Genomic DNA, 17,096 nt, shown 5'->3' with positions numbered 1-17,096 from the left:
TTTGTTGGAGTGGGAGCTATATCATGGAATTGTAAGAAACAACCAACAATTGCAAGGTCAACAATGCAGGCGGAGTATATGGCAGCAAGCCATGGTGTAATGGAGGCAATGTGGCTAAGACAACTTTTGGAGGACATTGGAGATGTGCAAATTGAAGCAACTCTAATAGAGTGTGACAATCAAAGATGTCTTACATTTGCAAAGAATCCCAAGCATCATTCAAGGACAAATTCTTCAGTTTTTATTTATTTATTTATTTTGAATACTATTCACTGATTTTATTAAGTGTTCCGCCTTAGAAAACGTTTTAGTTCAGCGCTTTAGTTCAGCGATTTAGTTCAGCGACATTATTCATGATAGATAGCAATATAATTCACAGAGAGATAGTTTTATAGAAAGATTCATTAGCTACACGGTAACTGCGTTTTTCTTTTTTTGATTTTCTTGATTTCAACAAACTCTTTTCAGAATGTCGATCGAGAAAGACTTGATTGGCATTCAACGTTTTAACGGTTCTGATTTTCATATATGGAAGTGGCAATTACGTAACCTATTCAAAGCGAAAGGTTATATTCATCATATTGATGGAACAGCAGAATACGATTCTGACGAAGAAGAGTGGAGAAAGAAAGACTACAATGCGTTAACTCTTTTAACATCATCGATAGACAGAAGATATTTAGCCACACTAACAACTTGTAATACTGCCCAAGAAGTATGGGATCAGTTGCTTGAAGAACACGAGCATAAGAGCAGTGCGGATATACATGAGTTACAAAGAATTTTTTTGATGCGAAGATTGAAAATGGGCAGTCTATATCCAATTTTATCGCGCAACTTGAATTATTGACCAGTGAATTGAAGGAGCTTGGAAATCATTCTTTTACAGATGAGTTCATGATTTCAAAACTCACTGCAAACTCACTGCAAAATTTTCCTTATGCTAATGGAAGTCTTCAATTTGCATCAACAGGCTCTTGATCCAATGTTAGCAATGTGGCTCGTTTCAAATTAAATTTTATAAATGTTCATATTAATACAATTAAGAGAATTTTTTGCTACCTTTGCTCAACCCTTGTTTTTAAACTTGTCTATGGTCGGACTACATCTTCAACAATATTAACAGTGTTTGCTGATGCTGACTATGCTGCCAATCTCGATAATTGAAAATCAATGAGTGGTTATATTCTTTTTCTTCATGGAGGACCTATAAGTTGGAGCTCCAAAAAACTAACATGTCTTACTGATAGCACTACGTATTTGGAGAAATGCAGCCAATTTGTAGAATATTAAGGCCTTGACTCCAAAGAAATTCAAATGTTTATATACTATTCTTACAATTTACTCCACTTAATACTTCTCCATTGAAGTCAGAGTGCTATATGTACTATAATCTCAATGGAGAAGTTATTCTTTAGTGGGAGTTTGGTAACTAGTAAGTAAGAATAACTTCCCCATGTGATTGATAAAGAAAGGTGAAAAGGTTCTGAAAAATAATATAAATTGTAATACTCTTCTTGTAATAAAGTTGCTGTGTTACGTTGTGTCAGTAATGTTGTGATTTGTATAACAAACGTAACCTTGGTCTGCTGGGAAGAAAAATTCGTGTGGACCTGGATTTTCGGCATTACCCCGATCTGTACTGATTATTGTTGCTGTCAATGAAGGAGATAGTGTCAAGTCCGCGTATTTGTCGTTGGTTCCTCTAAGTCGAATAAACGGCGTGTTGTTAGGTTATTAACCTCCCATTTGAACTGCGGGTTTCAAAGTGGAATTTCACGCTTTAGAAATCTGAGATCATTCCATGAATTGTCTTCATGTGCGATGTAGAGATTCAACTGTGTATGAGGTCTTGATTGTGCATATCACGCAGTTGCCGAGGACATCGAGATAATAAATAGAATGACGCTGGATACGCACCTGGGCCTTTCTTCTGGCAGTCACCGTTCCATGAGAGAAAGTGGCATACGAAGGAATGGTCGGGTCCGACGTGAGAAAGCTAACCCACTGCATCTTTATGCCCTTGATCTGTATCCGTGAAGGTTGTGAGAGATGCGGACATCTGATCACCCCGAGGAGCCTTGTGGGACCGTCGGTGGCCATGGACCAAACTTGATGTCGCATTCTCGAAACCTAACGGGTGGACCTTCGACCAGCAGCACCCTGGATGGGTGCATTTCGGGCGGTATCTACCACAATCACTGCTAGCAGCTGTTGAGAATCAAAAACGAAAATCTTAGCTCGGTTCTGCAGTGAACGAAATAAGTCTCACACTTGCTTTGAGGTTCTAGAACCTCAAAGCAAGTGTGAGACTTATTTCGTTCAAATAAATTGCAGTGCAAACATCCCACAAGATTAGAGTGCAGAGGGCGTACACTAAGCAGCAGCAAGGGAATTGTCATCTTCGTCAACATGATTTGAACTCTAAGTGCTGAAGCTCAATGGGTTCTTATCAAACAGCGAATAATGGATTGATGATGTGATCTTCCTTGACACAAAGATCCTCTTTTTGCCGACTATTCAGTCGCCCATTCCAGCTCAGCCCGAGACGGTTGAGTTTGACTATCCCTAATCAACTTTACGCATATCGAGATGTTTAATGAAAGTGAAATTTTCTATTCACAAATATGCACTCTTCATTCTGCATCTTGAATATCCCATGGTGTCTGATAAAGTTCAGTTACAGAAAGTGCAGCGAGCCTCGCACTCAGGTGGCGAGCAATATACTATAACAACAATCATCTGACATCGTCGTCATTAAATCACCGCGCTGAGGGTGGTCGGTACGCTCTCGTAGAGGTGGGTCATGGAGAAGCACGGGCTGTCAATCAGTGGAAGTTTTTCATCTGTTCGGCAATCACAAATCTGGAAGCATTCATCATAGTGTGCTTCTGGATTGAGTAGTTCATGGTTTACAGATAGTCTACTCAGACTAGAACAAATTGCCCGTTTGTCTGAAGTACACGTGCGCCAATGTGGAAGGCTTACATCAGCTGCTCGGATTTTCAACAATAGTTTATACCCTAACCCATGAGTAAACATTTTCAGGTGGTTTTCGTGGAGGAGGGGCAGTGGTGGGCGGCGAATCATTCCGTTATGTGATGAGTAAAGATGCGGGCAAAATCTTTAACAAGCGCGTCAGCCGCGATTGGAAAAGTCCTCCTCAGCAGCCTTGTACACGAAAGTCATGCTCAGATAGGAACCTTGGCTTTGGAGGCCAGCCAGCGATGCTTCGTCGCTCTGAGGGACTTGGCTGCCGGTTATTTGACTTGTAGAGCACAACCACGTGGGTAGTATCTAAACAGCCGCTCCCACCTTCGTCACCCAACATGGTTTACTTTGGTTTGTTAGGCAAGCCCAGATGAAAAGATACTGCATGTCGAAGCTGCACTCACACTTCCGTCTAGTTCCACAGTTACTGTGCATTGACCACATTTCTACTTCTCTAGGTCAGCTTCACAGGGACAGCTAGCTTCACAGAAGCACCCATGTCAAGCTGCATCAGTCCACAGCTCGTCGAAAGCTTGCTGTTTTGCTGCACACCTCTCTCGCAGTAACTTGAGCATTCCATCACCGCGTCCTGAGAAAAAACACAACTTGCACACCATCCATGGCCTTTCCATTGTGTGCAAACATTGTGGAGGTTTGACTGTTGAGGTTGTCTTGGTCTAACATGATCAAATAAGATGAGAATATAAAATCCAAAAATTAAATATTTCTTAAATACAAGTGGGTGTAGTAGGAATACATTACAGAAATATTTGGTGGGAGAATTTAGTCCGTCTTATCAATTGAAATGTTTCAAATACTCAAATATCACAATACTACAAGAACAGAAGTTATACTCTAAGAGATCTTTGTGACTTTGGCAACAACTGTTATTATTATTATTGTTATTAAAACAAACTTTCTAGCTTTGTTTTACTATAACCAAAAATATTTAATTTAAAAGTAGATTTGATGTATATTTTTTTGTAAGTAGAAATCCAACTGTATGAAACTTTTTACTTGATCTCTGGGTGTATATATATATATATATATATATATGTGTGTGTGTGTGTGTATGGCTATTCTTAGATGCTTATATTGACTTTGAAATGTGGTTTTTAAAATCCTATTTTTAGTGTTATAATTTTTACATAAATTTAAACATTGATAGTTTTATCAAAATATTAAGCTTCCACTTAATTAATTTTTAATCATATATATCTCAAAATCTCTAAGCCATATTAATGGAAAGATAGATAGCAAATAATCAATAGACCATATAAGAAAGAAAATTAAAATTAAATTAGAATCTATAAATTTAAGTATTTAATTAAACTAGAAAAAATCTAAATGATTTAGAATATTAAAATTATAACACAAGTTAATTATTAATTAGGATTTTGAACGAAAAAATTTATTTGTTTCAATATACTGAAATTGGTTTTAAGGACTTTCAAATATTGCATTTGTAAAAAGAAATTTAAAGTTATTTTATTTTATTTATTATAATCCTTGAACTATTTGACACATGTTCAAGATGGTTTTTTGTACAAGAAAAACATAAAATAAAATTACTATAACAATATATAAGATATGTTCTTAGAAAATTCCCTAAAAACTTATTAATTTTTAAGAATTTTTTCAATGTATATTATTTTTTAAAATAAATAATGATGACTTTAAGTTGCAGCTATATTAGAAAGGTCATGATAGTGTTATTACCCAACAAGAAATGATATGACATCCAACTCTAATGCAAATTAGTCCTATAGAATAATTAACATTCGCCAATAATTTGTGCTAGAATAAGGTCAAAACATATGAAATAGGATTCAAAACAAAACAATTGAGGCACTTCTGAAAAAATATCAGTTTTTGAATATTTTATTGAAAAACAGCTATTAAAAATATATTATTGAAAAACACCAAAAAAACAAATTTGAATGATCCAAAATTTACTTAGAAGAATAAGTTTCTAAAAAAACATATTTATTCTACAACAACCTCTAATAAAACCATATCTATCTATCTATATATATATATATATAAATATGATCACCTAAAGTATGTAAGATCACGTAGATTTTGATGTGATTGATCAAAGTCAAAATCAAACTGGATCGATTGTGAGCAAATTTTTTTTCACAATTGATCTAATTTCAATTTTTCTTCTTACGTCTATTATTTAAAAAAAAAAAAAAAAAAAAAAAAAAATGAATATTAATATAGAAACCAGGCATCATATGATACGATTTATACTAGCTGATCTATAGCTCTTGGCTCCAAATAAACGTGCACAAATATTAAACCTCGGGATCATGCAAGATGCTCTTACAATCACGCAAAAGACTCTAGATTGAGATTGCTTTGTTGAGGAGGAAGATTTGAAGGGACCCACTAAATTGCAGGATCCGAAAATCATCTGTGCTCTGAACGGTCTGAAGTCCATATCAAAACCCAACTGTGCCTCACATACAATGCAACCCATTCAAAGTTAAAATGGCTCAACACAGACAGTTTGGTGAAGAGAACCAAAATCAGAAAAATAAATAAATAAATGAAGACTTCAAGAGAAGATTTGTTTCAGTGAAAAAGTTATATAGCGAAACTACAATGCTGATGATATGTTATTACACCTAATTACGAACTAACATATTCACAGAGGAGCATGAGCTGTGCTAGTGGTGAATCGTTTCTCACATCACTTGGATCTTCATAATTTACTGTCTGTAAAACTTGGATCCTGATAGACCGCTCACATTCTATCTATAAGCTTTTGAATCATTCAAGCTGTTGTATAATCCTGTGTTCAGTGAGAAAGACTCAATGCAATCAAATTGTGCTCTCTCTATCAGAGTCCCGACATGCGTGCAGTTGTTTGTACGTGACTTTCGGAGACGCGATCGATGATCGGGCCTTTCATTGAACTGCAAGACAAGAATCGATCTGCTGTGCAATGAAGAACTTTCTTGCAACCTGGAGGAAATTCATGTCGAGCGGTGCAAAAGATGCCTGGAGAGCTCTTCCCCATTGTTCGATCGAAGCTGTCTTGACGGACATCTGTACAAGTCGATGACCTGCGTAGGATCTTCGATTGAAGCATCTCTTTTATCTAACTCGATGATCCTCTCAGGGATGCGCGATGGTCGTCATGTGTGTTGCGGCAGTTGATGTGAGAGTCGCCATTGAACATTGAGTTCGTACCGCTGCCATTTAACTGAGATATCAATCTCCGATGTTATTGACGTTTACATCTGTTGAAAGTCTTTGGTGTCGTTCCAGAAACAGAGCGAGGAGAAGTTGTCCGAGTTCTGTCGTTTCAGTTGGAGGAGAGGGCTGGTGACGTCGTCGGAACTAATCTTCGTTGTTGAAGGGCACCGCAACAAAACTTCTGGTCCTTGTCCTGGTTGCACTGGGTCCTGTAACCAAGCGCTCCAGTCGATATTGTACAAGGTTCCCCCGATCGTTTCATAATCGTTCGGCTCTGTGGCGTCACTGCTGCTTGAAGTCTGAGGGTGACGGATTTGCCACAACCCTGTGTTAGAATCGTTGTTACTCGAGAATCTGTTGATGTTGGCTGCGTCTGGTTTCATGAGTTTTATTGCACGATGGATAGAATCGTCCTTGTTGAAGGACAACCCAAACTCCCGCTGGTTAGACTGGGGCTGATAATCATCGAGGTTTACGATCTCTTGCTTGACTCCATGGTGTGACCTTTCTAATAGACCCCCTCCAGCAGGTATGTCAGAGCGGGGTACTGGCTCTGGGAGAATCGCACCTATGTGTTCTTCATGAGAAATGGCCCCCTCGTGCTGAATCTTCATTTTTTGGTTTTTGTTCTTTTTGAACACTCGGCAGATCACCCAGCCGCCGTCCTACAAAATCCAGCAAGCATTTGTTACATTTTCGACAACTGCCACACGATGATGTGCTCACATTTTAAATTTGTAAAACGAAAATTAAGAGTATGGTACTACTATTAAAAAATAAAAACATAGTTAAAAGCTGGACAGGGCGTTACATGAGCTGGTTGATCAGGTCCATTGTCCAGACGAAACTCGTGCATAATCCAGTCGGTCTTGATACCGTGAGGAGCACGGCCTTGATAGAATACTAGAGTCTTGCGCATGCCGATCAGGGTCTGGCCAAGCTTGGTGTAAATGGGCTTGTCGCGCCCGGTTGCCTTCCAGAAGCCCTTGAGGGTGGCACGATTGGATCGATTGCCGGTGGGGTATTTTTTGTCCTTGCGGCTGAAGAAGTAGTAGTCTGTTTGCTTCTCATTTGGATCGTTCTTGATCTTGCAGAACTCTGAATTACAGCATGTAACTCTATGTTAGGGTAGATTGTAAGACAGTTAAATGCACAACGGTGCTGCAATAACATAGAAGGTTGAAACTCATTTCTTAGCCTCCAAATCCTAATTCTGAATGTTTTTACCTGTCCTACGAGCAACCCAATTAAAGTATGATGATTCGTGATTACCGTGAAGATCCCATGGCTCAAGTTTGTAAAGATCCACGTCTTGGATGAGATCAAGGTCAATCTTCCTATCACCGACCTTCTTCGGAAGATAATATCCCACCAATTCTTCGTCCATGGGGTGGAACCTAAAGCCTACTGGAACTCTGGCAGCTAGTTGATTCATCTTGTCGTGATTGCTACTCTTACACTAGTATCTGTCAGTACCAACCCACCGCAACAACATATCAGCACATGACACATAAACCCTCGCAAAGTCTCATACGAACGACTGGGCGGCAGGACTAACAGAATAGCTACTGTGATGAATCCAAGAGTGAAAGAGTCTTCACTTCGAAAGCAACAAATCCCTCTCGGGTACCGTGCACAGGTGCAAACGAACAGCAAAAAAACGGGACAACGAGAAACTCAGTCCACGATTTCCTCAGCCCATGGGGAAAGGAATAAGTCAGCTGGAGACACATCGTAGTAGCTAACAGCTTTGCTTATCATCATGCTAGAATTTCCAAAAACCATTGAAACATTTCACTATACCCTTAAACCGACAAAGTAGTCTCCATAGAGTTTATCCCTCCATTCATGGGATCGTAGGTTACAGACAAGGAGACTGCATACAATTTCCACCCGCTAGCGCTGGGTAGGTAAGTCAGAGAAGAAGCTATTTGAGAGTTACACTAACCTCGCGAGCTTACCATTTAATAATAGTATAAGTGGCGTATCACACATCAAGTAAATAAAGATTTTTTACGACAAGTCTCGTGCTGATTAGACAGGAAATTCCGACCAACTTCCCGATGAAGGTGGACGGGAAAATCCGCACCCGGTTCCGATGGGTGAGCGACTACAACCAAAACACACATTTGACTCATTTGCAATGTAGAAATCCAAGTTTTGGCTTACTGTTTTCCCTAAAAATATCCTGAAGAAAGCTTCGTGAACCTTGTGGAGTCTGATTGCTCATCAAAGATTATATCTCAACTGACCTGGAGGTACAGCCTCACAAGAATCTAGGACCGGAACCTGTGATCAACTTCACATGTGTGACATGGGCGTTAATGAGTATCACTTTTTACTGGCACTTTTTCCGACCACAATTTCGCTTCCACTTTGGGAAGTGGGATCCAATTGGTAGAACCTAGAAATTTATGAACCTGCTGCATTAGAGGTTGGCATGAGCGCTCTTCGATAGAAGACAGTACGCCGAAAAAACTTCTGCAACTCGCTTCACCGGCATCTGTTCTTTGACATGAAAGATTACAGGCATGAAGACAGCATTCTTATGATGCTATCAGGTTTTCATAAGTCGATTACATATCCCATTTTACATATATACCCACTAATTACTGCCATAAGCTGCTGCAACTGCATTCCGCAGACGGGGACTGCTACCCTCAGGGCAGCACCTGAACGATTCGGTGATTGAGAGAAACCTCTGGAACAAACTCAATCGAATAAAATTATATCCATCGGCGTCAACTCCACGTCCACCCTCGTTCATCTCTCCATCGCAACCGCTGCATGACCACTGTTGACACACTAAAAGATTCTAACATGACTGGTTCTGTTGCACACAGAAACTTTAGGGGTGGTAAGTGCCGCAGTAGTATGCGCCTGTACGACAATACGACAGGGCTCAGACAACTGAACTGTTACCATTACACTTACAATTTGAATCTCGTGTCAGTAGAGGGTCTGATTTCTGAACAACTGTGGAGTGACTCAGCAAGTGATGGTTCCACATCACTCCATGGGAATTTTCCTGGAAGCTACACGTTTTAAGTTATACAGCACAAGCATATGCAGGTCTGATCTGCCTTCTGTTCATCCCAGGCTCTGTACGGCAGCACCAACGATGCAGAAACTTCGGCAGGGATTTAATCTCCTTGACAACTTAATCACCAAAAGACTAAGCAGATAAGTATGAATGAGTAACGGCTGTTCTCTACACCTCGAATCTTTAAGACACCTTTCAAGTGCGCCAGCAGAGCTTGACTCTCTTTTAAAACCGTTCACGATGGTGTGGGATATGCACATGGCACCGAGGCCGGAGACCATTGCATAGCAAGTAACGCCTACATCCTTCCGAGAGAAAGTTACAGGATAGACGACCAATAATGAGTTTTAGGCTGCAGAAATACAGATTGATTATGATCTTGGAACAGTTGAAAAGTTCCCGAATGGAATCTAAGAAACTTTGTCTAGAGATTCATCATCCGCATACCAGGGACACATGAAATGTCATCTTAAGGTCGGAGGAAACAATAGTCTAACGCTTCCATGCGCGGATGCTTAGCACCCAATCGTTCACACGAGCTCTAGTAATATAACTTAAAGGGGACAACCCCAAAGAGAGGAAGCTACTCTTACGGCTACGCAATGGAAAAGGCATTACTATCAGTCGAAACAAGATCCTAAAAACTATGTACCGGTAGTGAGGCTGGTGCCAGAGCTTAGCATATGGTCACACTCACAACTCTGGGTTCTGTGGGAGACTCAAGTAGACATTGGAAGATAGTAACGACTCTTCCTTTTGAGATTTCAATCATACCAGAGTCTTTCGTTGCCTTACAAGGAAAAAATCAGACCTAATGCAAACATGAGCCACAGGCCTATCAAATCCTCGCCCACTTGAACAGAACACATGCACTCGCCTTACCGTAGAAGTGCCACAGCTAATACTGATGCACCGTAACGTTCCAGCTAAGCGAAGATCAGTCTAGGATTTCCCCGCCAGTGCTTCGACAAAGTGCACCGCTATTTCTTAAAATACTGCACTGTAAGGACCGAATGCACGAGGTAGGTTTACAAATTGCTCGAACTAGATCTTAACGGTGTCAACTGCAAGTCAGAAATCCCTGATAAATTTGAGATCCTGTCATGTCATCTAGATAATAGAGATCCGCAAGTTGCAGCAAAGGTGCCGCTCGGAAATGAAGTTTCTATTCGAATTATTTGGAACGAAACGCTTTCTTGAGTTTGGAGTCTGGAATCTGGATTCGTCTCAAAGAACATAATCTGAATCAAACTTAATATGGCTAATAAATGGAATCTGGGCACCCCGGGATCACAGGGGTCGGAAATTCCGCGCTGGGTCCATAAATCCTGTCTGGACTCAGCACAGATACAGTACTAGATAGCTTCATGTGGATCACAACTCTCTGGTTAAAATGAACGAGAACAATATTTCTTGGAGAGCAGTTGCGGATGTACCACCGCAGACGTGTTGAGACTTACAGCAGCGTGACGAAAAGAAAGATAGAAATGGAGTTGCCGCAGGGTAACGACTAAACAAAACCTTTCAGACCTTCAGCAAAATTCACAGAGGATCACTTGGGAAGAAATCGAGCCTGATACAGAATATAAGGTTTCTAACGTCGAGGTTGAGTACTGAACAAGTTACTATACATACCGAAGCATGCAGTCAGTAGTTGGATAGTTGCTAGAATTTAAGATACCACGCAGTGTGGACCGTAGTCGCGAACGGGAGACTTCAAACCCCAGATCATTAATCTAATCTCTGAAACACTTCAGAGATACATTGGAAAAATTGCTTCCAGGTCCTAAGATTTCGTAATTCGAAGACAAGAGCCTACCGAAAAACTGCATTGCGCTCTTCACAACGCACCAACTCTGGAACAAGACATGAATTTATATACCCTAGCTCATCATTAAGACTGGTCATCACATTCGTAATCGACACATACCAGTACTTATCAACCAATTCTTTAAGGACAAAAATAAAAATAAAAATAAAAAAACGAAAAACTCATCTCTCCACACATTGAAACCCGCTAACGTCGTTGACAGCATTACTAAACCAAACAACAGACACACCGCGTAACTTCACATGGACCCACAATGTAGAAACGCATCAGAGAAGCGAGACAAGGAGATCGACATGATCAGGCCCGAGAGAGCTGCAGTCTGGAACTATACCCTGGAGTAGACACAATCAAAACCAGAATGCCGACGACCAGCGTCAGCAACAGCAAGTCCGCGCCGCAGTACACAGCCCCCCCTTTCCAAATTCAACCTAATAGCTCTGAATCCAGCCTTGTCAATGACCCCTTGATGGAGACTAGAAACAAGTCCACCTCTGGAAACCACTAACTAAGTCGTATTTTTTGCGATGATCGACATCGGAATACATGGGTGAGGGAATGGATAAGTCTGAGAGCAACAGGTCCAGATTAATATCTCACCCCAGTTGGATGTGGAGTGGCGTGCATTATGAGAGGGTCAGGGTGGGATGCAAAAGAGGTGACAGCCGTCTTGTCGGCTCACACGCCTCCCCACACCAACTGTCCACGGCGGAACCTTTGCGTTTGGACACCTCGTCGGGACAACACCACCGCAGCCGACGGGGCCAGACTGCCGTCATTCTCCCACCAGATCTAATTAGTTGCACGGGTGGACTTAGATGTGTTTTTTTATTATTCTTTTTATATTTCTTCTTTTCGGCAGATGTTTCCACTGTGTACTGGCAGCTTCCGAACTGGACTAGAACCCAGTCAGTGCATCTTCTGACTTCTTCGCACTGCTTCTTCGCACTAGCACCCCACATCCATCCCACCCACCCACCCACCCACCGCAAGTGCAACTAAGTCATCATCGTCTCCTTCTTTGTCTAAGGAAGGTAAGAAAGAAAGAGAGGAGAAGAGCTACGGTGGGGAAGAAGAAGCTTTACATTCTGCGTCTCTCCGCATCACTCCATCGAGTGTCTTTTCATGCTTCCTTTCTCGTGCATCGCCCACCGTGTGGGTGCACTCCATCGCCAGGTCTGTCGCATGTGGTTACTTTTCTAACTTTTTCCCCCTTCCCACACTTCGTCGCATATCACTCGACATCTTTCCTATAAAGCAAGATTGTAAGCATATACATATATAGATATATATATATATATATATATATATATATACAATTTTAGAAATATTTCCAGGTAAAATATAGATATGTGTGTGTGTATATATATATATATATATATATATGAATGAATGAATGAAGAAAGGAAGGAAATGCTGGAGTGAGAGATCCGGAATGTGAGGGATTGAGCGCCTGAATTGAGGAGCGTGGATTGATTGTATGGGTTTCGACGGCATGGCCAAGTGGGAGCTTCAGAGGAGGCTACCAGAATTGCTGTCTGAGTTGGGGGGTCATGCTCTTTCCTTTCTTCCTTTCTCTCTTCTTTTCTGGTTTTTGGTGAAGTGATTTATTTACATATAGTGGTAAATTAATGTTTTTTTTTTTTTTTTTTTTTTTTTTTTTTGTTGACAAAAAATTACTATCTGTCCAATCCAACGAAAGTGTGGAAGGGGACTTTCTGAAAAATCATCTGTTAGCAGAATTTATGTCACCCCTAGAATGGCTCCTTGTTAACCATTTTCAGCAACCACTTTTTGTTTATTATACAAATAAAAATCATAGTGGATTAGATGAACAAGTTGAAGGTGTTACCAAATTATTTCAATTTTTGTTTTTAAAACTGAGAAACTAAGAAATTAAATAAAAATATACCAGTAACAAATACAGATAATTTGAATATATATATATATATATATATATACATATACATAATTAAGATTTTAATAAGTAAAATATATAAGTGATTTGTTAATTGACATACTACAAAGTAAATACTCCTAAATATTGCTTTTAATAAATACAAAACAAAGCATATTAGAAAAAGTGAGTATATTTTCTATGCTTGTAAAAGTTTATATTATTCAGATACAAATCAGTTAGATAATTAAATAAAAAAAAATTATCTATATGGCCAAAATAAAATGACATTCACTTTAATGTACCATAGGACTTAAATGAATTATAAAAGATTTTGTGTTTCTATATATGTGTATAATACTTATTATGTTCATCAACTCCAATATAAAATTTATTTAAATAAAATCAAAAATAATATTTACTTATGAAATAAATCAATAATACTATTATTACTATTATTATTATTATCTTTTAAATATTAATAATAGAGAAAATTAAAACAGTTGTATAATACTTGACTTAGTAAATACCAAGAACTTTTCACAAATTAAATTGCTTATTGGGTAAAGAAAACTAGAATTTTCTATAGATAGGATTGTGACATGTGCTAAAGTGTTAGCTAAATACACAACCAAGTTTACTTTAGGATTTAGATTGTGTTACTATTATGTACTTTAATGAAGTATAGTGGACAAAACAAGGAATAGAGTTGCATTCCAATCTAAGCATTATGTATGTACTACATCTCTCACGTATTTGTTCTCAAGTAATAAAATATTATAGTTTTTTTCTATTCTTTAAATTCTCATTAACCTTTTTTCAAACATCATAAATCATACTTATCCTCTCTCAAATTTTACTTTATCAAGTAATCCAAAATATTAGTCTGCCTTTGAATCTTAAAAAATAGGCCACTCATCTACAATAGATTGTCCTTCCGAATTCCGAAGAAGTTCGATCTATTTCATCCATCTAAAATTCATCCACCTCTCCCAATCCATCCATAACACATTCATCTGTTGATGGAAACGCACATCAATTTATTATTCATTCGTTATATGGATGAAGAAGCGGAGGAAGCAAACAATGGAGGCGGCGGCGGATCGTCCGTGACGTGGTTACTCGTCATCGAGGCCACGATCGACGCGCTGGGCCGCAACTCCGGCGCTGCTGTTGGAATTGGAACAAACGGTGCAGGTGGATATGCCGGGACCCGCCTCGCGAGGCCGTGTGATCTCGGGGGCTCTGACGTTGACGTCGCAATTGGAAACCACACTGGAGGTTTTGCATCATGCAGCATGCTCGGTGGTACGCCAAGGTCGCGCTCTTCAGTGCGTGCGTCGGCGCCGGCATGGAGATGTTCATGATTCGCACCGGTTTCTGTGAGTTTCTGAGTTTTGGGGTTCTACTTAGGGTTTTAGGGTTTGCTTGTGCTCAGCGTCCAATTCTCATTGGGATGAATCGCTGTTCCGCTCTGACTTGATTTGAATCGGTTGTCAATTGGGTTTGAGATTTTTGAGGCAGGGAAGTTGCTTTGTGGGTGTTTGTAGCTTTTTCCGACTCTGTGTGTTGCTGGGTTTAGATGAGAAGGTCGTGGATTTGGAGGCACAGCGAAGAGCGGAAGAACTTCAGTGTGCCAAGGAGCAATTGGACGCTTCTCGGACACTCCAGCAGCAGCCGAATTTGTCAACCCTTGCTGGTAGGGAAGAAACAGTGGGCCCGTCGTAGTTGGTCAATTCAACTTCGGGGCTTCGTTCCAGGACACATCGTTTGAGTTCAGACTTACACACACTTAGTGTAATTGCAATCGAGAGTAACGCTTGCCAACGTCCGAACGCGGATTTCATTGTACAGTTTAATTGACTTGAAATGCAGTAATCGGAAGCGTGCTCACTGACCGTATTCGGTTTCCATTTGCCTGTGTGGCTCGATTCTGAACTCTAGTTATAATTTCCTTTTCCTTTTCCTTTTTTTTTTTTTTTTTTTTTTTGTGTTTTTTTGGTCCTTTCTCTGTTCTTTTTGTGCATGTGATGGTGAGGATGTTAGTTAGTAAGATTGTTATTTTTGGTATAATACTTTGAGCTGGTAGATCTCACCTTGAAACGAGTTGACATCTTTGCTGAAAGAGATGCAAGGGTGATAACATTGATGTAGCTTCGTATTCATTTAAGGAACTTTTTCTCAAATTCTGTGTCGTTGGTACAGCTTTCATTTTTTTCTACGACACTACATCTCGCGTACATTGTTAGATTAATCGCTCGCTCCCACCAGTAGGCTTTGGATTTTGCTAAGCTGGGAATGCAGTAACGTTGCACACGAGTTGCTTGAACTTCATGCTCTGTTTTCTTGGCAATGGACAAGTCATCATATTGATATCATCACTTTCCTAGCAAATTGTAATACTGCTACAGAGCTCACACGAGTTCGGAGTAGCATTCAGTGCTGTGTGTGTACAATCCATTTCTAATCAATAAATTTAAAAATAATTACACGATACTGTAAACGGCACTGTAATGAGCGCGAAGAAATCATAGTTGGGCCTTCCAACTGGAGGCTGGAAGGATCAATCAATTACAACACTGAAAAGAGGCATGTAACGCAAGCCACTTGGATGAAGATACATTAAAAGCCCCACTCACTGTTCCGAGCATCGGCCGTGTAATTCCTTGGTTAAAACCCCTTGATAAACTCTTTAGGTCACTTCTTGAAGTCCGCATTGTTGGAGAGGATTCCGCTGCCCATAAACACGACGCTTCATTAAATTAGTGCTCCAACCTCGGATTCAACCAAACAAGGTTATTCTTCCAAATTCACGCCGCATTCCATGTTACTACATTTCAAAAGTCCTTGAAGCCCTGACACGATTTGAGGCCGTTAGAAATAATTGTTTCTATACATGAATGCCCAGTCAACAAGCAAGTACTACAGTGAACTTCTGACTAACTTGAAATAATAAAACCAGATAGAGGTTTGGCGTCCAGTTACAAACCTGCAAAATGAGTAGCCTGCAGAAAGAACTCCATCCTTGAGAAGCTCCACGTTTAAATGATGATATTCCCCATGAAGACACTCGAAGATGCCTTTAACCGAGAAGCTCACTGATGGGTGGGCGATCCATAATATTTGAGGCCTCCCGAGCCGACATTGCAAGGTTTGGATCAATGTGAGGTAAATGAGGAATCTGTTGGCACAAAAAGAAAAACACGGGACAAACCCAAGTTAAATGCACTAAATCATGTGAAGTTGCACACGTACTGAATCTGTATCACGCAATTTTCTGACACTACTCTCTGAATTACTAGAGGAATGCATATTAAATGGTAACACCATCACTCAATACCCTAGTCACCTTGCCCTGCAGACTGATTGCAGAGGCTTTATCTTCGGACACAAGGCGACAAGGTAGACGAAGAAGAAGAAAATCTTCTGGAGTTGCCAAAAAGGGATTCATATGTCAAGAATGTTCATAAGAGAATTTACTTGTGCAAGAAGGTCAATAGACCGTCGGAGAAGACGGGCTACATCACCCTCGTCCATCTCAATGTCATCCATGAGCTCCTTCCATGTCACACCGGCTGCCCATGCTTCCACCAACCCAGCAAATTCTGTATTGATCTCTACGGAAATCTGCAAGGAAATTCAAAGAGCAGTTTTACATTAATTACAGATATTCAAAACATCAACAAAAGCTTAACAGTGGCTACTTTTTTACGGCCATGTCTCCCCTGAAAATAAAGCCCAAGTGTAGGTGAATTACAATACATATTGGTGGAACACACTTTCAAGCATAATCTGATTTTGCAGAGTATTTGTATTCCAAAAACCACGGTGAAATAAAAATTTGTTAGAAGTCTTCCACTACACTCCCTCAGATCAAATGGTGTGAGATTAGAGGAAGTAACTATCTAACCACCGTTTATGTTGGAGGATGAAAGACATCACAACTTAATTATCCACCACGTGAAAAATTTCTAAAACTAATGTTTTGCGTAAGAAGACAATACACTTACAGCAACTCCGTGTTTGGATTGGGTCCTAACAAGCCACGAACGGGCTTCTTCCATATTCTCGGCCCATTCATTTACTGCATCTGAGGCGTCATAGATAGAGCTGCCACAAGAAAATAATCA

At 40.0% G+C, this 17,096-nt stretch overlaps 3 protein-coding genes across 5 annotated transcripts in view; 1 reads left to right on the top strand and 2 right to left on the bottom strand.

The window, feature by feature from the left end:
- Positions 1-5,536: 5,536 nt before the first annotated feature.
- LOC112281281 (NAC transcription factor 29) lies at positions 5,537-11,500 on the bottom strand. Of its 2 annotated transcripts, XM_024517613.3 has the most exons (4): positions 11,404-11,500; positions 7,471-7,664; positions 7,010-7,296; positions 6,099-6,863 (listed from the first exon to the last, which is right to left on the bottom strand). In XM_024517613.3, exons 2-4 carry the CDS (start codon positions 7,631-7,633, stop codon positions 6,237-6,239), a joined length of 1,077 nt encoding a protein of 358 aa, XP_024373381.1. In that variant the 5' UTR covers positions 7,634-7,664; positions 11,404-11,500; the 3' UTR covers positions 6,099-6,236. The 2 variants fall into 2 exon arrangements, with proteins under 2 accessions (XP_024373380.1, XP_024373381.1); XM_024517612.3 differs by lacking the exon at positions 11,404-11,500 and having other exon boundaries at positions 5,537-6,863; positions 7,471-7,904.
- Positions 11,501-14,161: 2,661 nt separating this feature from the next.
- Positions 14,162-14,879, top strand: LOC112281283 (uncharacterized). Of its 2 annotated transcripts, none has more exons than XM_024517615.3 (2): positions 14,162-14,348; positions 14,517-14,879. In XM_024517615.3, exons 1-2 carry the CDS (start codon positions 14,170-14,172, stop codon positions 14,692-14,694), a joined length of 357 nt encoding a protein of 118 aa, XP_024373383.1. In that variant the 5' UTR covers positions 14,162-14,169; the 3' UTR covers positions 14,695-14,879. The 2 variants fall into 2 exon arrangements, with proteins under 2 accessions (XP_024373383.1, XP_024373384.1); XM_024517616.3 differs by having other exon boundaries at positions 14,239-14,348; positions 14,549-14,879.
- Positions 14,880-15,480: 601 nt separating this feature from the next.
- Positions 15,481-17,096, bottom strand: part of LOC112281280 (DExH-box ATP-dependent RNA helicase DExH15 chloroplastic) — a 28,324-nt gene continuing 26,708 nt past the window's right edge. Inside the window, exons 19-22 of the mRNA XM_024517611.3 lie at positions 16,977-17,076; positions 16,447-16,593; positions 15,956-16,147; positions 15,481-15,821 (exon numbers count right to left, since the gene is read on the bottom strand). Coding sequence (XP_024373379.3) covers positions 16,049-16,147; positions 16,447-16,593; positions 16,977-17,076 — 346 coding nt within the window. The 3' untranslated portion in view covers positions 15,481-15,821; positions 15,956-16,048. The remainder of the gene's footprint in view (positions 15,822-15,955; positions 16,148-16,446; positions 16,594-16,976; positions 17,077-17,096) is intronic.

Source organism: Physcomitrium patens, chromosome 4 (genome assembly GCF_059467195.1).
Source record: "Physcomitrium patens ecotype Gransden chromosome 4, ASM5946719v1, whole genome shotgun sequence".
In the NCBI taxonomy this organism is placed as follows: Eukaryota; Viridiplantae; Streptophyta; class Bryopsida; order Funariales; family Funariaceae; genus Physcomitrium; species Physcomitrium patens.
Note: the sequence above shows the minus strand (reverse complement) of the source record. Positions and strands in the feature narration are given on the sequence as shown.

Bases quoted from the DNA above. Each gene is read 5' to 3' on its own strand.
- LOC112281281 (XM_024517613.3), bottom strand. From the start codon at position 7,633: ATGAATCAACTAGCTGCCAGAGTTCCAGTAGGCTTTAGGTTCCACCCC. The intron at 7,297-7,470 runs GTAATCACGAAT...GCTGTAATTCAG, and splicing joins TGAGCCATGGGATCTTCACG to AGTTCTGCAAGATCAAGAAC. The intron at 6,864-7,009 runs GTAACGCCCTGT...TGGATTTTGTAG, and splicing joins GACCTGATCAACCAGCTCAT to GACGGCGGCTGGGTGATCTG.
- LOC112281283 (XM_024517615.3), top strand. From the start codon at position 14,170: ATGCCGGGACCCGCCTCGCGAGGCCGTGTGATCTCGGGGGCTCTGACG. The intron at 14,349-14,516 runs GTGAGTTTCTGA...GGGTGTTTGTAG, and splicing joins CATGATTCGCACCGGTTTCT to CTTTTTCCGACTCTGTGTGT.